This window comes from Ananas comosus, linkage group 4 (genome assembly GCF_001540865.1).
Source record: "Ananas comosus cultivar F153 linkage group 4, ASM154086v1, whole genome shotgun sequence".
Taxonomy (NCBI): domain Eukaryota; kingdom Viridiplantae; phylum Streptophyta; class Magnoliopsida; order Poales; family Bromeliaceae; genus Ananas; species Ananas comosus.
This window is the reverse complement of record NC_033624.1, coordinates 4,511,852-4,536,081: the sequence shown is the minus strand read 5'-3', so window position 1 is coordinate 4,536,081 and position 24,230 is coordinate 4,511,852. Positions and strand designations below refer to the sequence as shown.

Sequence of the window (24,230 nt, the reverse complement as noted above, 5' to 3'; positions counted from 1 at the left end):
CTATACTATCAAACATGATCTACACCAGATGAGGCAGCTATAAGCATAAAGATCTCCATGCTTCTAAAAGAATAGCTTAGCCTACACCTATTTACCATCTCATTCACAAGGCTGCGAAAATTTATTTGTTTTCTGATACTTCATGGGATGAAGGATTTCACGGTTCCAAAAATAAGTTTAGGGCTATTTTGGCTATCTACAATTGCATTAGAACGCAGTTACTTATCTTATGCTAACGACCAAGAGCTTTGTTTCCACCATGATTCTATTCTGGATTTATATCAAGTATACAATCACAAGTTTTGCCATACTGGTGAAAATAATTTACCTGATTGGATGCGATGCTTCTGATGTTATCTTTTTGGTGCATTTAGTATTGATGTCAAACTGATGCAGATAGAGCTGGGTGATCCTTCGGAGTATCTGACGGACTTTTAAACGAGCATTTGGGGACCATGAAGCTCTACGAACCACCGCTGAGGTCGTACAGTCACTGCAATTCTGTAGCAATAGTAGATGTAACAATCCGACTTATTAGCAACAATAACTCGTTGGGTCCAAACCATCGATCCAATTCTGTAGCAATAGCAGATGTAACGATCCGACCTACTAGCAACAATAACTCGTTGGGTCCAAACTATCGGTCCAAAATGCTTAAACTTAGTTATTATTTTTAACGTATAGATCTCATATAAACTGATCAGAATCAATATCCTATCCGATGTGGAACTATTAGAGCATTAAACTCCCCTTGTTTCCCGATCATGAGTGCACCTGATTTGATTTAACCGAATGCCAACAGTAGATAAGCAATGCCAAGGTTTTAAGTGCCTGTCGACACGGGCCGTATCCACCGTGCCGTACCGTGCCAATAAAATATCGGTACGATACAGACCCCGTGCCGATGGCACAGCTCAAAACCCTCTATTCTTTTAAATTAGTAAGTAATTTCCTCAATAAAATTAAAAAGAAGTGATAAAAAGATATAATAAATAGTTAAAATATTTTATTGTTAAAGAAAATAAATATTCATACTATTACGTGTCGGCACACAAGAATTTTTTTGACCGGCACGCATCGGTATGCACCGTACATTACCGTGCCGGTAAGTTTCCGACACGATTCCGTGCCACGGCACTTAAATCCTGAGCAATGCCATCTTCCAGATTGAATACTCTAGTCTATATTTGGTCTTTTATGTTACTTTCGTAGAATAATATAACCGTTTCGTAAGTGAAATATGTTATCCTACAAAATAATAGATGTCAAGACATTTGAACAAGGGGAAAAAGAAAACTCTTCACAAAAGAAATCCTGTTGCTGCATAAGCTATCAACAAATAACTAATTCTGATATCCAAACTTGACATTTAAGTTGCACCTTTGGTCGCTGACGTTATCATAAAATTTCATTTATAGCACTAAACTTCAATTTGTTCACAACTGATATACAAAATTCTTAGAATTTCCATCAAATTTGTCTTTAATTTATCACGAGGAGAGATATTGTGGCAGTTGAATCAGTAACCATGCTGTTGTTATGTTCCCTTGCAGGGATGCAATGGAAGTAGAATCAGCTACCACACCATCCCTTTGTTAGCGAAACAGAAAAGAGTACGATAGAAGGACCCAATTGAAGCAAATTTTAGTGTATCAGCTGATCCAACCAAGTGCATAACTGCGACAAATTAAAGTTTTGTCACCTGCTAAGATGGTAAGATTATTTCTGTGACTTCGCAACTGCTGTTAGCGAAATCCTTCGTATTATTTCGCTTTCTATAGTTGATTACATGTATGTACTGCTGTTCTTAAGAATATCGGCCGAACTGGAGAGACATTCATCAAAATCGGACCTCGAGGTGGCGACCATGGCTGTGAGTGGGATGATGGGTACTTTGATGGAGTCAGAGAGATTCTTATATGGCATGGAGAGGAAATAAATGCGATTCAATTTGTCTACGACTGCAAGGGAACATTGGTGTTATCTGAGAAGCATGGTGTGGATGGAACGAACTTTGATCATGTGAGTCATCCTTAGAAAAGCCTTCTCCTGTAAAAACACATAAGAGTGTTAGTTTCACAAACTCCTGTACTATTTGTCTACATTTTGGCAATTGCAGCTTTACGATATGATGATTTTTCAGGCAACTAGGTCAACTTGCATCTTTAAATCATCATCTGAAACATGAAAATAATAATTGAATTACGGTGCTTAATTTTGACACAAGATTAGATCTTCTTCCTCTTTCTGACTAGTCAGTTTGGTGGATATTAAATTGCTAGCTTGTTGAGGTACAAAGCAAATAGGTTTGTTATTGAACTTAATTTAGTTTAATGGAAAATTGCTTCCTGTCCATTTTTGTATGAAATAGTGGCATCTACAGGTCAGGTCTTTCTACCCTTTTGCTAATAATTCAATCTATGTCTTCTTTTCCTCTAACTATAATTTTCTACATCTATACTACATTTTTCTAATCTACAACACGATTAGGTTAAATCTCAACATCCTAGAGGGAGTTTTCTGTTCAGTAGTGATTTAGTAGCAACGTAAAGTTGATGCGACCAAAGTGTGAAAAAGTGGACCAAGGAAGAATAGAGGAACTGAGATAAGAAAAACAAGGATAGGGATAATTTCTGTTGCCTTTCTTTTTTAGCATTTGGCCGAAAAAGGAAAGAGGATGAAGTATAAAAAGTAGAAACACATATTGAATGCATTAGGTGGTTGTAAAGAGGGAGCAAAAAGGATGGTATTTGCTGAGAATCGATGATGATTATATATCAAGTTATTGTTTTCCTAGAACGCACATAATCAGTAAAATACATATTGTTACCTACGAGAACACACTTAATCAGTATAATATTTATTTACATTTGTGAATTGATTCACCCAAGTGCATGTGTGTGGTTACAATGTTCACAGAATAACATGTTTGCAGCATTCACTACAGTTATCATGCCAATGCAGATTCAACTGGACCATCCTTCGGAGTATCTAACAGAGATAAGTGGGTGTTTCCGGGGGGTGCAGCCCCACAAACCACCGACTGTCATAAAGTCTCTGAAATTCAGTAGCAACAAAAGATCATTTGCAACCTTTGGATGCGGTGAGTCCGATGCAATCGCAGCTAGTTGTTTCCACTTCAAAGTGATGGAGAACAAAGCATGTGGGTTCTTCGGGCGTTCCGATTATAACTATCTCCACGCTATCGGAGTTCACTTCAGGGCCATGCCAAAGAACTGCCCGAAAAATTCTGATGCCAGCTTCAAGAGGGTCATCTTGTGCAATCGCAATCGAAAAGCAGCTCCTTGTTCTTTGACAAGCTCAGCTTTCCATTTTGCACCTGGCCCATCGATTACCCCCTTCTCCTAGGGCAATCGGAATGCAGTTCCTCGTTCTTTGGCAAGCTCACCTTTCATTTCTCCATCTGGCTCATCGGTGTTCGGATTTTAAGAGCGTTCCATTTGGGACGCTTCTAAATATTTGCCTTGTCCTGTGAAAATGATGTGCTTGCGTCGTGTATTAAACTGTCTTTTTCTTCGCTATTTTGTAGCTCCATTGTTGTTAATTCACCTTCTCAGTACTTTGTTTGGACTTCTGAGCTATCTAGTACTTGTACAGTTGTGCTTGCCATCTAAATTTATTTGCATGTCTTGTTATTTAGTTGGATAAAGGATCTCACTGCTCTATTAATAAATTCAAGGTTATGTTGCTGCCAACAAGCACACTAGAATACAGTTACATATGCATTCTCTGGTTTGTATTCGCGTTAGGATTCCTTTATACTAATGGCTAAGAGCTTGTTTCCACCATTACAAACATAGGATAAGCTATACTTTTAAAAAACTTTACCTAATTACATGTGATGCTTACCAATCTACTAATCCAGTTTGCATTAAATCATTTTCCAGCCCTTGGTATGTCTTATGATACAAAGATCTATTTATACAACAACGCTATATATTCTTTTATTAACTTTGACAAAAAGTATGTAAGAGAAAAGCTTTTAAAAGTTGAGCTTGCTTCAGTCCAAAGAAGCACAAAAGCTTATATTTCATTTTCTTGTTTCAGATGATATTCTTCTTGAGTTTCTTCAAAGCTAATTCTAAAGATAGTGACTGCCGTGGCGCCTTAATTCTTTCTGGATGCTCGATGTAGGGGTTAAATTTGTATAATGATGACACCAACAAAGAAGTTACTCTCCAAGCAGAGGACGATTCTGAAAGATAAATTGACGTTGAAGATACACCAAGAGAGCCATTTCCTTTTACCGAACAAATTCTAAAGAGATATCCATAACAAGAATAAAGAATACATGTCAAAACAAATTATTGGGAGTGGTAGCATACTGGCATCTCTTGGCTAATTCCAAAAGAATTGGTTAATACATTAGATGTCAGACAGGCAAGTCCTAAATGTTACTGCATTGCATCTATGGACAAATTCAAACTTATGATGAAGAAAAGAGCTCTGATATTCCTAGAGTTGAGTTCTGTGATTCATGCAAAGCTGTAAATTAATTTACTTAAACTCAAATAGGCTCATTTCTGACTAACCTGACGCAGTTGAAAGGAGAAACACCTGGCACTGTTGCACAAATCTTTCCTTGCATTTTGCCTTCCAAAGTATTGAACAACAACAAAGCGATTGTGACAAGCTCCTGAATTCAAACACAGCTAATGTCTCTCGACGGATCTGAATTACTTTGTCAGGACGTTAGCTGATTTCCCAAAACCAAATCATCTTGGTTCCTTCAAAAGCTTTTTGTCTCATTTTCGATGCCACATTTCGCTTAAGATGGTTCTCCGACCAGCTTATTGAGCATATCGCCAAATAAATACATCTGTTACTCTATTGAGATCCATCAAGTGATAAATTGTGCAGCTATCTGAGCCATCTCAGCAAGAATTCATTTAGTAGATTCCTCCGCTTTCTCTTCCAATCTCCGAATTAATAATCCGGAGCTCCCGATGATCTCTCCAAAGCAGTGGTTACCGTTCAGATTCGACACCAAAATCATCGTCATCTTCTTCTATTAGAACAAATCAATTCACGGAGCTTCTGCACTCATCCACCGCAATGAAGCTCGACCCTCTGCTTTTTCTAACCCTGGACTCATCCATCAGCTTCCTCACACGCCCCACGTCGTCCCACCGCCCACCCAGAGCGTACAAATCCGACACGAGCGTATACACCCCGCCGTCCTCATCGGGAACCGCCATGCTCATGACCGTCTCGATCCCCTCCTCGGCGATCTCGAAATTCTTGTGCTTCTTGCACGCCGCCAAGAAGGAGGTCCACAAGACAATGTTGGGCTCAACCCTCATGTTCTGGATGATCGCGTACGCCTCCTCCAACCGCCCGGCCTTGGCGAACAAATCGACCATGCACCCGTAATGGTGAATTCCGGGCTCGATGCCGTACTCCTCGGCCATAACTGCGAAGAACCTCCGCCCTTCGTCGATGAGGCCAATTTGGCAACAAGCATTGAGCACCCCGGTGAAGGTGATCTCGTTGGGGCGCACGCCGGAGCGGCGCATATCATCGAAGAATGCAATGGCCACTCTGCCGTGGCCGTGCGCGGCGAGGCCGCAGATCATGGCAGTCCAGTGCATGACGTTCCGGCGGGCGGGGGGGACGCGGTCGAAGACGCGGAATGCGGATTTGAGGAATCCGGACTTGGCGTAGGAGTCGACGAGCGCGGTGCCGAGGTGGGAGCCGGTGTCCATCCCGCGGCGCTCGGCGTAGGCGTGGACGGACCTGGAGAGGGAGGGCGAGGAGGCGGCCGCGCAGGCGGAGAGCACGGTGACGAGCATCTGCGGGTCGGGGAGCAGCCGGGCAGAGACAGATTGAGTATGGGACGTCATCATGCGGCGGAAGAGGGAGAGGGCGAGGGCGGGGCGGGAGCGGGCGAGGCAGGCGGAGAGGAGGGCGGACCAGGAGACGAGGTCCTTGTGGGGGATGGAGTGGAAGAGGGAGAGGGCGGAGGAGAGGGGGGCGGAGGAGCGGGAGAGGGAGGAGAGGAGGGTGTTGAAGAGGACGAGGTTTGGGCGGGGGATTTCGTCGAACAGGAGGCGGGCGAGGGAGGGGGNTAGGAGTGGAGGAGGGCGGAGGCGACGTGGGGGTGGGAGAGGAGGGAGGTCTTGAGGAGGAAGGCGTGGAGGAAGCGCGGGGAGTGGGAGTGGCGAGGGGAGAGGGATTTGAGGAGGAAGACGGCGGCGTGGGGGTCGAAGGGGTCCGGGGGAGCGGGGCGGCGGCGGAGGAGGCGGAGTTTGAAGAGGGAGAGGGCTTCGAGAGGGGAGGAGGCGCGCCGGATGGCGAAGGCGGACGCCGAGGAGGAGGAGACGACGTGGTGGGCGGTCTGTGGGAGCGCCACGGCTGCCATCCCACCATGCGTTCGGTGTAGTGTATACTACTACTACTACTGCGCGGACGACGGGAGGAACGTCGTGAGTGAGAGTTTTTATTTATTTATTTAATTACTACTTGAAAAGCGTGGTGGACCAGCTAGCAAGTCGCACAAGAAACTGCTCCTGTTTGGCCCAAACTGCTGACTGCTGATGCTTTTGTTATCAGCGACCTTAGTCATTTGGATTGACGAATCCGTACATCCAACGTAAGAAAGTAGTATTTAAATTTTTCTGAAGGGTTATTATTTTTTTGTTGTTTATTTTGACGTAATTCGTATAGTCTAAAAGTTAAATTCAAGTTTTTTTTATTTGTTTTGATGTATTTTGGTGCTGATAAAATTAGTTTTTTGAGTTTCGTTGTTTATTTTGATGTAAGTAAATGGATCTCGTTATCTCCTAAATATAGTGGCAAATTTACCGTTATAAAATTTAACCTATTATATAATTAAATTTTTTATTATTATTTAAAGGTAATTCTAATTTATTATAAATAAGGTAATTCTAACTCATTATAAAGAAAGCAGAGTTTAGATTTTACTGTTTAATAAATTTTTTAGAGAAGATTGAGTGTGGTGGAAGTCGAATTTGGCACTTTAGAGAAGGAAGTCGAGAGTAGGTGAAGTAGAGGTGTAACGTAACTTGAGTTACATTATATTTTTCACTTATACCAAAATAAATAACAAAAATTATAGAACTTGAGTTCCATCCCTCCACTTATATCAAAATAAACGGGACCTAATTTGCTCCCGCTTTCAGCACCTGCAATTTTAGGAGCCAATTTAGCGAATAGTTTGCGGTTGTGTGTGTCTTTTCTCGTGCAACTCTTAAAAAAAACACACAAAAGAGAGAGGAGCACTGCTGCATTACTCGGCTGAACAAGATCATAGTATGCATTTTTAATACTAGGAGGATTTTCTTTTGCTGTCTTTAAAATGTATGAATATCTTATCCAACATTTTTTTTTAAGGAAAAACTTCAAAAACCTCTCCTGTAGTTTCGTACTTTTTCATTTTAGTACCCTGTGGTTTAAAGTGTATCAAGTTAGTATCCAGTGATTTCGCACTTTCTCACTTTACTACCCTATGGTTTAAAGTGTATCAAATTAGTATCTTGTGATTTTTAAATCACAGAGTACTAAAATGAGAAAGTGCGAAACAACAGGTTACTAAAGTAAGAAAGTGCAAAAATATAGGGTACTAACTTGATACGCTTTAAATCATAGAGTACTAAAGTGAAAAAGTGCAAAACCACACGGTACTAACTTATACACTTTAAACCACAGGGTACTAAAGTGAGAAAAAGTAAAACCATAAGAGGGATATTTGAAGTTTTCCCTTTTTTTAATTTAGGTCATGACTGGATGTGAGAATAGAAAAATTAATAAAAATTTAGCCCGTATGAAAATTTCCGTATGTTGTTGGAAGTAGGGGCATCAACGAGCCGAACACGAGCGGGGCCAACTCGTGTTCGGCTCGTTTCGTAAACAAACCGATCTCGAGGTGGCTTATTAAAGTATCGAACTGAAAAATTCAACTCATATTCGGCTCATTTATTAATGAGCCAAACACGAACGAACTAGTTCACGAACAACAAGTTAAAAGATTAAAAAGAATATGTATAAAAAACAAATTTATGAGATCTTACCTATTAGACTTTGATTTAATAGTTAAAACTTTACACATAACCTAACCGGATATTTTTATAATTGAGTTGGACTTTATATTTAGGTTGGACTAAAACTCAAATAATAAATACATAACTTATATAAATATAAAATATATGTATGCGAGCTGTTATCGAGCCGAATACGAGCGAGCTGACCCAGCTCATATTTGGCTCATTTATTAAACGAGCAATTCGATCTCAAGTTCATTTTAAGCCGAACACGAATTAGTTCGTGAACAGTGGGCTGAATTGACATCTCTAGTTGGAAACTAGGGGTTGAATTTCGCTCTTCAAAATCTTGATATTTATGATTAAGTTAAAAATATATTGCACAAACAACATAACTTCTCTTATTTCGAAATAATTATTTAAAGGCCAAATATATCTTACCAACAACTAATCTCCATCTACCAAATGTAACAAGCTTGTTGAATAAATGACAGAGCCATGCAAATAAGATATTCGCCCATCCAAACAGAGTTTAAATACTACAGTAAAAAATTTCTGCTGTAGTGAAGGAGAGAAATGAAATTATGATTTCCGACAAAATCACAGCGCATTGCAACATGAGTGAAGTCAGTTCCAAGCAGGATGATGATGCACTTCTAAATATCAGTATTGTGATTTTAAACTTAGGGAATATTAAGATTTTTAAGGCCCCACACATCTCCTTAGAATGGTCAAGAATCAAAGCAATGTCCTCCCTTGACCCTTCTTCTCTTCAACAAATTACAGAAAAGTACCATCATCTTCCACGCCAAGATCTTTTTTGTACTTCTTCATTACCTTCAAATTTGACTGTTTTACTTGCATAATTTCTATTAAAATTGCAAAAGAAAGAGGAAAAAATCCTTCATCAATAAATTCCAGTGCCATCATTAATTAATTATCATGATTTTCACGAGTCCCAAACAAGAATATGAAAGGCATCTCACCCTCATTCAGAAACTCATAACATTTACTTATAATTTGATTCCAAATCATTGGTATAAATAGCATTCTGAGTGATCATCACTGAAAAAAAGAAGAAAAATAAAACAAGAAAAAGCCCTGACACCAGCAATTTTATGCCATATACTTTCATATTACATACGATTTGTTTTCCGGTATAACTTGCACACTTGAATTACAATTCACATGCAAGTCTCAAAATTAACTGCTTTTTGCATAAAGGTCGATACCACCTATCTGAAATCTAGAATTACTATTAGGATCTCTGACGCGCAAAAACCGAAACCTGGCAATCCATTAGCATAAATCAAGATGAAGGTGCAGGAATTAAAAGAAGATCCTTACGTATAAAATAAATCTTACCGGAATGCGTTACACGCAGATCTTCTCTGCACTTCAAATGTTTTTCGCAAGAAGCGCTTTTCAAATATCTGAGAGCTCTGCCTGTCCAAGACCTCCCAGCTAGAGCCTCCATCCGAACTTCCTTCAAGAATCCTATAAACCAGAGTTTATTGAAGATTAATGCAAAACCTACAATTTTCATGTTTATGCATCACGACAACATTATGTGAAGATGGTGTAGAATGCTTCACGCTGATCATTATCGTTTCTGTTGTTTTTGAACTCGATAATGATCTTCCTTTCAATTGCTGGCATTGCAAAAAGTATCTCTCACGTGGTAAATTTCTCCAATAGCCCCCAGACTTCTGGCTAAGTTTCATTTTGGTTATCAAACTTTTAAGCTAACTGTAGACATAAACTCTTAAAGGTTAGAATTAATAGAAAAAAGCTTATTGCCAATAACAAGTGCATCTCTACAGCCATACACCTTGCATCAATCGGCCCTTGATCCAAACCGGTATTCAAATCCTACCACTCATTGAGTAACAACCTTTTTCTTGCATTATAAATTGGACAATCGGATTGAAAAATATGAGACCAATGAGGACCAACAGATGAACAGAGTTGGGCAGGAATGTAGAATGGACCAGGAGCAGGCAACAATTGTTGCTCTAAGAACTTGAATAAATCTTTTTCAAAAGTTCGGAATCTTAAATGATGGACTTGAAAAGTTGATGACTCAAGTGAAACCGGACTAGAAGTTCAGGGACTAGTGGTGCAATTTACTTCTTACACCTTTGTGCTATCGCTTGGAGGTGAAAATCCTCAAAATATTAGATAGGGAGAGAATATAAACTTCACCCACAGATAGAGACAAGCACGACTCGAGGCCGGGCATGGGCACGGCACCATATTGTAGAACCCGTGCCGGCCCGGCCCAACGCGAACTGACAGGCCGTGCTGGGCCAAGCCAACATGGCCCGACCCCCAATGCATAGTTTGCTTGTGCCTTGGGGGAATATCCTGGGAGAAAGGAGCCCAGGTTGGGCTCCCTTCTCCTAACTCCCAAGGGAGCTAGGCCAAACCCAAGAGAGATAGGCCTAGCTCACCTCCCAAGGGAACCCATCTTGGGAGCTGAGCCCATTTTTTCTTTAAGATTTTTTAAAATATAATTTTAACTTCTAAATTTTTGTCCAAATATTTTTTAAAAAAATTCTAAAATTATTTCCAATTCATTAATTGAGTTTACGATAAACATAACAGAAGCACAAAAGAACATAAATTGCTTTATCATACCACTCCATTGGATCTCTTTCCGGAACATCGTTTGCCGACTTTAGGTCATATGAATCCAACTCATACATTTGCTTATCGAGAACTCTATAAATTAGCCAGCACCCTATAAAGTATGAGCGAGAATGTAATAAGATTTAGTGCCATCAAACTAACATAAGAAGAATGGTTGCATATGTAGCAAACGACAAATTTCGAACATAAAACTAGTAAATCAAAGTGTTTGCTTACATAAAATGGCTATTTACTAGTTTGTTTCCCAAGACACAAAAAGATATATTGCCAAAATTCACTTGTCAGATCACAGAAAGAAAAGAGACCTAGAAGAAATGGTCTCACGATGAAGAGTAAGTCTGTGAAAAGAAAAGAAATGCATACTAAATTCTTTTTACAGGGGAATTAAAGTTGATTCATTATTAAACTAAAGAATACCTTTGGCTCCGTTAGGCTCCTCCCATTTGTACAACTGAGTCCCATCAAATGCTGATGTAGCCTAAAATCATTACAAGCAACAAAGCTTTTAGATTAGAAACATCTCAACAACAAAAGACTGTCAAAAGGATGAAACAGTTAGCATATGGTACTTACAATACCAACTGGGAGTTGTTCACCGCTAGCAAGAACTGAACCGGAATACAATCGGTTTGTTTTGGGGAATCCAATATTTTCAATTGGGGATTCATGGAATTTCAGGTTATTGATTATTTCGTCAACTACATCGAGAGCCACTGGCAAAGCTAAAGAAGTTCGAACTGGATCTGACGACAAAGTTACAAATATTTTCCCATCATTCTTCAACTCTTCCTTTAAGGAAATGGCAGAAAGCAGTTGTTTGATGCAGGGCATCATCTCCTCAGTAATTTGACATGCAGTTGGATCAAAGAAAGAACTACGATTTTTGAAAGGGGTAGTTTTAAGATTTACCAACAAACCCTTAAGCGCCTCCAATATTTTGATACTTCTATCTTTAGAAACCTTGTTATCACGAAAATGAAATAAAAGGAGAGTGAAAGCATTGTAGATGTTTGTAACATGTGCATCTACACATATCCGAACAGGGCAAGAGGAAGAACTGAGTGAGTCACTTTCGTTAGAACCCAGTTCATGTCTTGCCTTGCGCCATTCAACAGCCCCACTTTGCCTTCCAGGTAACGGCATTGAAGAATCAATCTGAAGATAAATTGCTTGCTCAAGCTCCTCTGCCTCTTTCCTATCACGTAACTCCAGCAGAGAAACTACTTCAGATGAAAATCCACTACGACATTTTTTTGTTATAGACGACAGGACAGCAGCAGCAGCTGCTTCTGTCGTTATGGTACGTCTAGATAAAACCTGCACAATAAAGCAAGTTAACCCACAAAGATAGATACAATTACGTAGAGAAGATCTAAAATTTCAGACGCCAAACGGAATAATTACCTCATGCCACTTTCTTGTGTAGCGTTTTGTGACATCATAAACTCCATCTTTAGCAATAGCAATTACATAATTCAACTTCTTATTCCATCTACAGTAAAAGCGTATAGTCAGCACCAACAAAGATAATACAAGAAATTACCAAGGATGTAAGGACATTCATTTTTGGGATGAAAGAGTATGCATGAAACTTGTCCAAGAAGAGAAAATACCCTTTTTCATATAGCAAGGGATTATCATATACTCCTTCACATGGATCAAGATGCATCCACCTGAACATGCACACAGCAATAAGCATAGATGATCAATGGACAAATGTGAAAAAGCTTACAACAAAAAAAGACGGAAAAAAAACCCCCTCAGAAGCAGCTCAGCAAATGTGGTATTACCTCCCTAAGGGAGAGGAAAAGCACTCAGTCCAGACATGGTCGGTGAAGTCCAATATCTGAGAGTAGAAAATTGTCAAGACAAACAATCCTTAAAACTTTTTGCTCATGAAAACAAGAAGTTTGGCAAAATCGAGCATGTGTTTCCTCTCATAAGTAGTGTTAGTCCAAAAGGTGTGCCAACAGTATTACTAAAAAGAAAAAGCAAATCTAGTTGTCTGTGTTTCACTAACTTTTATCTTCACGTCAATTTGCCAGACTGTGCTAATGCAATGCAAGCACCTAGACAGAATGTCCTAATCATAGAATGTAAACAAGCGAGGAGAATCTAACATGATATATTATTAATCATAGAATCTAACAGTTAATAATATCCCAACATCACAAAAACATTTTTAAAAACTCTAACCACAGCTGCAGAATATAATTAGACAAACATCTCTATGCTAAGGAATCTTACAAAGTTACATTTGCTCCAATTAAATTGTTCTAAATTCTACCTTAATGATAAAAGCATCCATGGTAAACAACCTGAAGATGGTTAATGTAACTATGTAAGTATGAAGTGCAGAGAATAATTTTGTCGACAATTCAATAAGCATTTTAGAAATGAACCAGACGAGCTTCATATCCAAAGGATCGGCAATAAAGGGTAAAGCAATTAGCCCATTCTCCACAACGCCCTCTCCTTGTTTCCAGGAGCTGCAACAAAAAAAAAGCAACAAATCAGTCAGAAGGACAAGATAAACATGTTACAATTCAAAAGTTCATTGAACTTCACAACAGTAAAGAAAATAATATATTAAAGAAATGGTCTATACCTTAAGCGCATCGTTGTACCTAGGGAAACGAGTGACCCTTGAACAAGAAATGCACCTAGAAATTCATTAAATTGTCAACTAAAATGACATAAATATCAAAATACATGGAAAGACTTTATAGGGTTAGTTAAGCACTGAGCTTATTCACCACATATTGCAGAAAGAACAATATGAATTTAGAGTGACATATTGTTGCATTCAAAAATTCAAGTGGCTTGAGTCCTATTACACCATACCATACTTATATCTATAAAGGTCTTGCAGATTTTTTTCCTCTGCCGAAAAGCTCATCAATTCACTCTCGAATGTTACAAATAAGGGAACTTACTCAGAGATGCCTCATACTTTATTCCATGTGCCTGTGGAAAGCTTTCATCTCTACTATAATTCCCAAAATGCATGACTAGACAACTTGACCTGGTCACTAAAAACACCAATGGTGCTGGTTTTGCTGATTGTCTATTTTAGTATTGTCATCTTCAGTGGTCAACTTTATAATCTTCTTTTCCAAACAACTTAACAATATTTCTACTAGCAGGAACAGTGTTTTAAATAGCGGCCGCTATGCCCGCCATAGCGGCCGCTATAGCGGTTTTTAGGTGTTACCGCTACGCTATAATATATAAAGCGGTACATAGCGCTTCGGGTTCATAGCGGCCGCTTTAGCGGCGTAGCGCCCGCTAAAGCGGCCGCTATAAAGCGGTAGAAAAGCGGACGCTATGAGTCCAAACCTTTAAAAAATACAAACGGATTAAAATGGCTTATCGAGTCGGATCCTTAAATGAAATAAACCCTGTTTCTACGGGTTTGGAAGATAAAAAGGTGATCCGTTTTTAAAAGAGAATCATATATCGTCATCTTTTTGGTTTGCTAAATATTTTAAAGTTAATCTTAAATTTTTAATAGATAATAACATTAAATATATAGGCTTGCAATACTAAAAAAAAGAATGATTAGTTGTCTTTTCTTCAAAATTATATGTATTTTATAAGAAACATAAACATATTAAATTTGCTTTTATGAAACCCGCTATGGGTTCATAGCGCCCGCTATCCGCTTTCCGCTGTGAAACTCTCCAAACGCTATGTACCCGCTATCCGCTATTTACAACCTTGAGCAGGAAAAAAAAAGTCATAAGAAACATGTACAAAAGAGTAAATAGAGATACTGTCTATATACATCCACTACCCTCGACATACATCCACTTGCTGTAGCCTATAAAACTATATAAAGAATTAACATAACAATGTTTAGAACTTTGAGCATGATTACACCAGGGCATTATCTTCTCCATTCCATATCTCACGAGTAAGCCATTCATGTGTACATGACAAATAGAGGGATCGACATGTCCTTTTCTTCTTTTCTTCTGAATTCCAATGGTGCAAAAGGAAGTACAAATAACTCACAAGAGCATTTTATAGACTAGTACTTTTCAACCCCAAGGCTCCAAAGAAAGAAACAAAGAGAGGGAAGGGGAGAAGGAAAGGGGGGAGGGGCCAAGATCTATGTAGTATGTCCTCCCTGAGGACTCTACTTCTCCCTCTACCGTCTTCTATTTGATTAGGTGTATTCATGGCCATATACTTAATTACAAAAAAAACAAGTGGGAGAAATCCAAATCAGAGATATTTTTGCAAGAAAAGACTCTTGCTGGTTGCCTATTAAAGCTTTAGCCATACATCTTACGAGCGCTTCTACATAGTTCATCCTTAAGAACCTGACCAATAATAAGCTCACATACCAAAAAATATAAACCAGTAAAAAATCTATTAAGCTATGTTTAATTGGTTTCAAACTGTACATATTTAGCATTCTAACAGTGCAGAGGAAATGTTTTCATCCTGCAGAAGATTATTGATGTTAAATAAACCATACTAGAATGAAGATAAATGATTAGGATCTAAATCCTCAATACAAAGTAACATATATTTTGCATTCTTCAATACCTATAAAGCTCAACACGATAACCACCAAATTCAATCTCAGAGGGAAGTGGACTGCCCATACCAATGTTGCTAGTCTCACGTCCACAATAATCACAAGGTGGTGAATTAACCCACCTGCAAATGTAACCATAGTAATAAGAAGATATATTAAGTAATAAAAGCTCACAAAGTTGTTAGTAATTAATAGATTAACTTGCAAGAAAGTTAATTTTCCGAGAAAATTTGAAAGCAAATCTATGCCAATGTGTGAGTGCCAATCTGCCCAGTTGCGTGCTACTAGAATGGAGGGCCGTGCCGACAATGCCACAAAGCATGCCGCCGGACCGTACCCATAAATACTACACTTGTACCTGAAAAATACGAGTTTCTAAATCCGTGAACCAGAAAGGTACCATCTAAAGGAGAAAAAGTCTTTTATGGCTCAATTTCCAACCGGTTCAGCTGATACCTGGTTTTCTGGTCCCCATGATTCAATCATACTTACGGTCCCAATGCCTATTTCATATGGTACAACAGACAGAGTATAAAAAAAATTCTCTTACTACCATGAGATTCAGAAGCATCAATCACACATAGTGGCGTAAACAAAGAAAGCAAATATCCAGTCGCTACATCCTGGGAGAATATGAAAAGTAATGACGCAATCCAACATTGTGCATCAAAACTAAAACTGTAGAATTCAATTAAATTTAATGACTCTCATGCAAGGCACCATGTCCATCTAGGTGTACACAATAAATGCTACATTCTTATGCGTTCATCACACTCTTTTATTTTGCTTCATATCAAATTGAGGACCAGAAATGCTTCCACTATTCACTATTTCAGTCTATGCCCAAATTCACCAAATTGAGATTTAAGCTTTAGAGTTTACGTAATTCCAGATAAACTAAGCTTCGAGTTCTCCTAATGCTTCTTAGCCTTTCAGCTTTAATCAAAAGTTAGCTAAGGCTCTGATAAACTTCTTTTATAACAGGATCTTCTCACAACATAAACGTAGTGCTCCATGCTTAGAGAATCGGGTCAAATTGTGAATAATTGTCTCAAGCGCAATTTCGGTCTTGTAACAACAAAATCACTTCCTCAAGAATTGGAGGATAAATAGAACAAGTCACTATACCTTCCTGAGGACTAAGAAAACTTTGCATAGAGCTGAAGGACCAATAGGACAATTTACCTAAAAAAAGGAGAGAAAAAGAAAATATATATATATATATTCTTGCATATGAGATTACGGAGTCATGAAGTGCATCTCTATCATCAATGGCCATATGGTATATATAGTATATGTAAAAATAGTTGGAAAATGGGTAGATCAAAGAAGTGTTAATTCATGTTTAAGCTATTGCAATTTCACGCAACAAATGACCACCCCAAATGATCTGAGAGTAGCATATGCATTGCTAATTAAATATAACTGAAATAACCTATTTTAAGAGTCAAACGATGGAGAAACTTCAACAACTGAACTCATTTAGTAAGAAATATATGTGAAAAAGAATAAACATCATTGCGACATATTTAAGACATAGCTGTATGGTGCAATAGTCCATTAATAATTCCAAAGTTTCAAAAAAAAATTCAAAAAGATTTGTTAGTCAATTAAGTAAATATTAAGCATTTGAATTACCTGAATGATTGCTTAAACCAGAAAAGCAATTGCAGCAAGAAGGCATGATCTCTCTCATCTTTCGAAGGATGGAAATTTCCCTCCTGTTGAAAAATGCTAAAGATAAGAATAAAAAATTCATTTACATGATATCATGGCAGAGAACAGATGAGCATCACAGTGCTATAGATTGCATAATATTGAAAGACAAAAAATTAAAAATAAAAATCTCACAGGAAACCAAAAGGAAAAAATATTTGCATATGGATATACAACATAAACAATTTCCACTATTATAGCGCAAATTATTCTATTATATGCTGTGATATAGAAGAGCCTAAATTATTTAAAGTAGAAAGATGAAAATGCAACTTTCAGTTTGTATTACGCACATTTAAGCATTAGAAAAATTTAAAAGACTTTAAACGAAATAAAGAACTTATGGCAACTACTGCACTTCATTGACCGTGCTTTCGGTTGTATTCATGCACATTATGTCCCATGCATCATTTTACTAACAGATTGAGTAGCCATAGGTGAAAACCAATACGTATTGACACATTTATAATCTCAATAAGTAATTTTTTGGTCTTTTTAGCGCTCATTTTGATAAGTCAGCAAATCTTAAAGCTCAAAATCAATTATTACCTTCACCTTAATTATGTAGGAACCAACATTCGGAGAGAAGAGTATCGTAAAGCTACAGACATATTTTAGAGAGGCCTAAGATACAAGGTGCAACAACAATTAATAGTGTTGGCTAGGTTAACAGACATGGGGACATGGGAGATTCACCACTCGAACGACAGCTCAAACTTCCAAAAAATCAGGGCACAGACATGGCAAGGACACTCAGAAAAGTTTAATTTTTATATAATTATCTATATTTATTATGCATGACACATTATAATAATTTAAAGACATTAAATATATTCTAATTTTCTACCCTACAAAGTTCGAGCATGCAAATCCTCTTGAGGAGAAACTTATTGCCCATACGGAGTGCATAAGTAAATCTCATACACCGCACACCGAATTACTACCAAGTTCTAAATCATTATAATGTTAAAAATAGATTATACATCAAAAACTACAAATTTTGGACAACAACTGTTTGTAAATCAAACAACAGCTCTTTAATATCAATGAATTCTGGAACTACTTAATGTCTAAGTAATGGGTCTTCCAGAGTTCCAATTTTTATACATAGGCCATTTTGATAATCACACATATTGAATTAGACAATGGTTTTATGATACTTAAATATCAAAAATTGGTTGTGGTGTATACATTGGGATACAACCGGGAGCAGGCAACAACATTTTCCATCTATGATGCACTAGTACTTCTTTAGCTGTCTGGTTCATATATCTGATACGTATCAAATACCAATACTCATGCGATACACACCTAACAGTGTCAGATGCTTCATAAGAGTATCTAAGAATTTTGAAATCCAGAAAAATACAGGATACTTAATAGATACTTGACAGGTAGGCAAAGGATGCTCGCGAGGAGATACAAAGTGGAGTTACTTGGCTCTATTTGAGGTTGAAATCTCAAGTGGTCTCCAGTAGTTTGATTAATTAAAGAAATTAAAGAAATTTTTCACTTTGATAAATAAGCTAGGGATGGGAAATGAACAGAACAGAGCCACATATCCTCTGCAAAATGAGGAAAACTAAGTCACAAGGCAAAAAAAAAGGGGGAAATTGTACCTTGGCTAGAGAAACAAGGGCCTTCTCTTCAAGCTCATCAATAGGAACTGACTTGCGAGCAGCTTCTTGGCGGGTCGGATCCTCATACTACATTCAACAAAAGAACAATCAGAAAGAGATGCAAAAGCAAAGAGCAAATGAATTCACACCTAACAGAAGGGGAACCAAACAAACATGCAAACAGACTACAAAAAGAGTATCCATTAGCTGGGGATAATCAAGAACTGAGAAGTTACCATTAAAACCTGCGCAACATACGGCTCAACCCTCCGCTTGAACTCCTCTCCATTATCGTGAGCGCTGAACTGCTGGAAGAAAAGCGCCTCCTCTTCTGCCTACCAAACAATACAACTGTATGAACAAACACGAGGAAAAACGAAAAAAGAAAAGAAAGATCGGACGAGTGACAAAACATATGGGTTGTCTTCGCACTATCCTGATATTGCATTTTGGTTCCTGTACTTTTTCACTCGAATAAATATTCACAAATGCTGCACCTTTCGCTCCAACCATCAAAAACAATCTCTTTTTTTTTTTACGTTTGTTTGAAACTGAGATAGAACCTTTATTAAAGATCAAAATTTTTTAACCGTCACAAACTAAAATGTGTGGGATATGTGTAAAAGCAAAATTTTACCCAAGAAATAAAGAAATAAACACTAATAAATTGATTTGGAGAATGGATCATGAGCAGCAACCTGCAACATTCGGGCCAATTCTTCATCCGATTGCAGAGCCGACGCCTCCTCCTCATGTCGTCGTCCTCCTCCTCCTCCACCTCCTTCTTCGATCGGCACCAAGCGTAGCTTCTCCACCATTAGGGCTGATTCTTCATCCGATTGCGGAGCCGACGCCTCCTCATCTCCTCCTCCTCCTCCTTCTTCGATGGGCACCAAGCGAAGCTTCTCGGAAACGACTTCGAGATCGGAGGACTCATCAACGACAAGGGCCCCCTCCTCCGCCAAGATCTTCGGAGAGAGCGCACAATTCGACATTTCACTCGTTCAGAGCAGAGGCGATTATGCCCTAATTTACGAACTGCGGCGGGAAAAGCGCGCTCGCTCTGATGCTGCTTTTCTCCGCCGCAGTTCGAAGTTTCGAACCCATACATGGAATTCGAATCAAGAAGACGGGAAGAGGAGAGAGAGAGCGAGAGAGAGACCTGCTGATCGTCAGGAGGGACGGAGGTGAGCGAGAAGATTTGGATTTTGAGGATCTGCGAAATGACGAGTGTTTCTTGATTTTTTTTATTTCTTAAAAAAAAAATGATATACATATATATATATAGAGAGAGAGAGAGAGAGAGAGAGAGAGATTGATTTGGATGGGTACTTCGAGGCCGTGATCGGTGTCGTAGTCGACGGGGAATTCGGCGTCGTTGTGGACGACGACGAACCGGCGCGCCACCATCTTCCTCGCACTTCAGAGTTCGCTTCTTCTTCTTCTTCTTCTTCTTCTTCTTTCCTGCTTGTGTCGCTCCAAGTCTCCCCTGCTGCACTGCTGCTGTCAACGGGGGGGGGCAAGTACCAAAGGGGGGCGTTTGGTTCGTGGTAAACCACTCGAAAAATTATTTTTGATAGGAGAAATATTTTTTTTACTTATTTAGTTAAATATATACAAATATTTTATAAAAAATTTAAAAAAAAAAAATTTTTTGCTGGTTTTCAACAGAAAATGAATTGGGTAAAATTTTTTTCATTTATTTTTTCATATCAAACTTAACAAATGTAAATTTTTGCGCAAAATTTTTCCGATTCATTTTTTTCCACCAAACTCAACAAATGTGAATTTTTGCGTAAAATTTTTTTATTTATTTTTTCTTCACCAAACTCAATAAATGTGAATTTTTTTCTTCTAACCAAATAAATATTGATGAAAAGCTACTTTTATGTTCTTGTAAATTGAATATTACAAAATGTAAAAAAAAAAAAAAATCCATCAAATATTTTTTCCATGAAAAGATATTTTTCACGATTTTGCGTTGAATCAAACGGATCCTAAGTAAAAACGAAAAAAAAAAAAGATATTAGTAGACTTAAAAAAATATTATAATTATAAAAATAGTTTTTTTAAAAAGTATGTACAAAATTAAGCTCAATTTTTTAAATGAGGTAATTTTTTTTACTTGAACATAAAAAAAAAAATATAAATTTGATAAAAATGATGAATTTTTCATCATTTTCTTAAAAGAAAAATCTATGGAATAATTAGTTATCCAAAAACTCAAAAAATGAATGAAGAATTCTTTATTAAGAACAATTTGGGAAAGACATAATTCATGTTCCCAGCAGAAAGAAAGGAATATATAAATGTACGTTCCAACATGTTTACTTTATCGTAAAGCTACTAGTATGATATAAAAATTACGCTCTATTCATTTAAAATTCTAATCTTATTTATTATAATTTTAACAAGATTGAAAAGTTCGGAGTCGAAAAATTGAGCAAAATATTCAATAATTATTTGGTTAATGTACTATAAATACATAAAATTTAAAATATATAAAAGTATAGATTATTTATTGTTTTCATAAATTTGTAATACTATTAAAAATTTCAAAGAATAATTTGGACAGCTATTCAAACAATCAAATATCCAAAACTATTCACAATTTTTTTGAAAAAAAAAATCGGAAAATATTGTTGCTATGATCCGGACTAGGCACAATTTTATTCATCGAGAAAAAGAAAAAGGGAATTACTGGGATCAACTAATCCTCAAACTCCTCATTACCGTGTTAATTAAGGTCTTGTTTGTTAACTAATTTTTAAATTAAAAATGACTTTAATTGAACTGAAGTTTGGATAAAAAATTAATCCTTCACTGCTATTTGTTCGATAGTAAGTCAATGACTTTAGAACATTAGTTACTCCACTTTTTGTTTACTTCACTAAAAATTTTCACGCTAAATATAAGTGAATAAAAAAATTATAATAGCTAATGTTCTAATGTTTATTATCTTCATAATTAACTTCGCCATTATCCAGAGCCAAGTCGGTTACAATACTTTAAAAAAGTAAAGTTATGCGCGAATTTAATTTACAATGAATAAAATAACATAAGTTAATATTTTACAGCCGAAAACGACTTTATTTTCAAACAAACATGTCTTATGTAAGAACACAGAGAGTGATACAGGTTATAATCATCAGAAAAATGAAGATAGCTCTCACTAAGACCTTTTTGCTTCTTTCTCGGCTTTCTTCATGGCTCTGCGCTTTCTCGAGCTTGCAGAAGACCTTATAAACTCAGACCCACTCGATGCCGATTCCGATGACTCGTCTAACTCCTTGAAAGATTTCTGCGAACATCAAGAGAAAGAAATGAATAATCATGCACATAATTGAGAGAAAGAAACGAGTAATCATGCACATATATACAAATGTATATGTACATATGCATGCATATAACAAGGAAAATTAAGTTCTTTCGATTTTTATATTATTTTTGCTAATTGGGCATTCTAATCGACGATCAATTAATACTGTTAAATAATTTACGATATTTGAACTTTTTAGAAATTATTTTATATTTTTTAACTAGTGATTGAAAAAAACTCTCAAAAACTCGAAAACTGTGAAAGGTAAATAATGTAAAAAAAAAGGCTAAATTATAGAAAACCCCCTTGTAATAACCCGCTTTTTCACTTTCCATCCCTGACATTTAAAAACCTACACTTTGCCCCCTTGTAAAATAAAAAATGTGCACTTCACCCCCTACCGTTAGTGTTCCGTCAGGGTTCCGTTAAAAAATATATTTTTATACCGAAAATACCCCTCCGCCATCTCCCTGTTGCTTCGACTCCCTCCGGCTCGCCACCTCGCCGTCGCCTCGCCGCCTCGCCGCCTAGCCGCTTCGCCGTCCTCCACTGCCTCACCCTCACCCACATCCCCTTTGCCATCCTCCGCCGCCTCGCCTTCGCCTTTTTTGCCCTTCTTCTACTGTCGCCCACCTCGATTTTCTCCTACTGTCGCAGAAATCGAGGGCGGCGAGGGTGCAGGAGGAGAAGAGGAGCAGGTGGAGAAGGAAATGGAGAGAAATCGCAGCCGATTGAGGTCGAAATCGCGGCCGAACGAAGGGGCGGCTGAGGAAGATGGGGAAGAAGACGACAATGGCAAAGGGCAAAATGGTCATTTTACACACCGTAACCCCCCTGTGAACATTTTTTATTTTACAGGGGGGCAAAGTGTAGGTTTTTAAATGTCAGGGGGGGAAAGTGAAAAAGCGGGTTATTACAGGAGGGTTTTGTGTAATTTAGCCAAAAAAAAAAATAAAATTAAGTTGCAATGCATTTCTACCAAATGATTGATGACCATTTTAAAAATAAAGAATAGAAGAAAATTATAATACTTCCAAATTTTTACTTTTTATTACAAACCATCCATCCTTTCTTCACACACTACTTTACATACAAAACCATATTAAAAGAATAAAAAATCAAAATTGATACCAAACAAAGCCTCAATTTGGTGCTTAGGATTTATTATAAATAAAAGAAAAAATTTCAAATACCATCATTCTATACTTTTTTATTTTAGTACCATATAGTTTAAAATGTATTAATTTACTACCTTGTAGTTTCACTTTTTCTCTTTTTATTATCTCCTCCACTATTTTTTTTTCGTTAAATCACTGATAAAGTTAAAACTAAAATATATTAAAGTGAATATTTGATAAACCTAGTTTAAGATATCTGAAGTTTGTTTGTATATAATTTAACGAAATGTTAACGGAGGAGCTGACGAAAAGATAAAAATAAAACCACAGTACTAAATTGATGCACTTTAAACCACAGAATACTAAAGTAAAATAGTATGAAACTATAAAAATAGTATTTGAAGTTTGCCCTATTTTTATTCATCCAAATTGAATGCAAAAGAGAACGAGGGGGCGAAAGAAGAAGGTAAAATTAATGGGAGCACCTCTCGGATCTCCAAGAAACTGACAGCGTAGAAGGTTGCGGCGGCGGCGGCAACGATTCCTATGACGGGAACGGCCATCTGTGCTGCCGTCCCTAACTCCATGTCCTTCACCCTCTCTCTCTCTCGCGCTTCCTGTCAGCACTCTCCGCTTAATTTCCGGCTGCTGCTGCCAAGAGATTTGCTGTCACGCCCGGGTACCAGCGGAAGCATATCCGGTACGTGAACAGACCCGCCATACACCTGCAGTATATAAGGCGTCTACAAACAAGCAAGTCAATAGGAAGAAAATCATAGAAAATTCTATGCTGATATCAGAGCAAAGTACCAGTCACAAAGACTATCAACAAGAGGACAAAGAGTACATAAACCAAAATCTCAACTAAAAGAGAAAGTAACACCACTATAATCTCAACCCCGAAGGTAAAATATACATCATGGGTATACAAAAATAGGTACAATGGTAGTCTCTCTATACAAAGGGACATCACCCTCGGCCGTAGCCCGAGTAGCAAGGTGATCGACTAGCACGCTCCTAGTAGTCCCTAGCTAGGCGCGACTCCCTTGCCACGATCCCTAGCCTCTCCTGTAGCAGGCTCTGTAAAAACAACCACCAACAAGGGTGTGAGAACTATTAACAATAGTTCCCAGTGGGTAAGCCGCCAGTCTCGGCGAATTACACCACTAGGCTCAAGATGTACTAAATGAAAGCAATAACAATAATTGCATGATTTATAAGCATGATGCTAATACG

General features: G+C 37.8%; 4 protein-coding genes across 4 annotated transcripts; 1 reads left to right on the top strand and 3 right to left on the bottom strand.

The window, feature by feature from the left end:
* On the top strand, positions 1,584-4,547 carry LOC109709700 (jacalin-related lectin 19-like). The gene is made up of 3 exons (XM_020232028.1): positions 1,584-1,713; positions 1,813-2,022; positions 2,965-4,547. Exons 1-3 carry the CDS (start codon positions 1,711-1,713, stop codon positions 3,367-3,369), a joined length of 618 nt encoding a protein of 205 aa, XP_020087617.1. The 5' UTR covers positions 1,584-1,710; the 3' UTR covers positions 3,370-4,547.
* LOC109708774 (pentatricopeptide repeat-containing protein At5g66520-like) lies at positions 1,615-6,382 on the bottom strand. The gene is made up of 3 exons (XM_020230595.1): positions 6,184-6,382; positions 4,554-6,139; positions 1,615-2,049 (listed from the first exon to the last, which is right to left on the bottom strand). Exons 1-2 carry the CDS (start codon positions 6,380-6,382, stop codon positions 5,043-5,045), a joined length of 1,296 nt encoding a protein of 431 aa, XP_020086184.1. The 3' UTR covers positions 1,615-2,049; positions 4,554-5,042.
* LOC109708955 (peptide-N(4)-(N-acetyl-beta-glucosaminyl)asparagine amidase) lies at positions 8,993-20,047 on the bottom strand. The gene is made up of 17 exons (XM_020230930.1): positions 19,890-20,047; positions 19,720-19,773; positions 19,256-19,525; positions 18,794-18,892; positions 18,558-18,644; positions 16,861-16,943; positions 15,231-15,344; positions 13,282-13,336; positions 13,076-13,162; positions 12,464-12,519; positions 12,287-12,346; positions 12,078-12,165; positions 11,247-11,990; positions 11,091-11,151; positions 10,662-10,764; positions 9,387-9,518; positions 8,993-9,309 (listed from the first exon to the last, which is right to left on the bottom strand). Exons 1-17 carry the CDS (start codon positions 19,965-19,967, stop codon positions 9,225-9,227), a joined length of 2,256 nt encoding a protein of 751 aa, XP_020086519.1. The 5' UTR covers positions 19,968-20,047; the 3' UTR covers positions 8,993-9,224.
* On the bottom strand, positions 21,556-23,661 carry LOC109708575. Its single transcript, XM_020230374.1, has 2 exons — positions 23,480-23,661; positions 21,556-21,858 (listed from the first exon to the last, which is right to left on the bottom strand). The coding sequence occupies exons 1-2, from the start codon at positions 23,579-23,581 to the stop codon at positions 21,730-21,732; spliced, it is 231 nt and encodes a 76-aa protein (XP_020085963.1). The 5' UTR covers positions 23,582-23,661; the 3' UTR covers positions 21,556-21,729.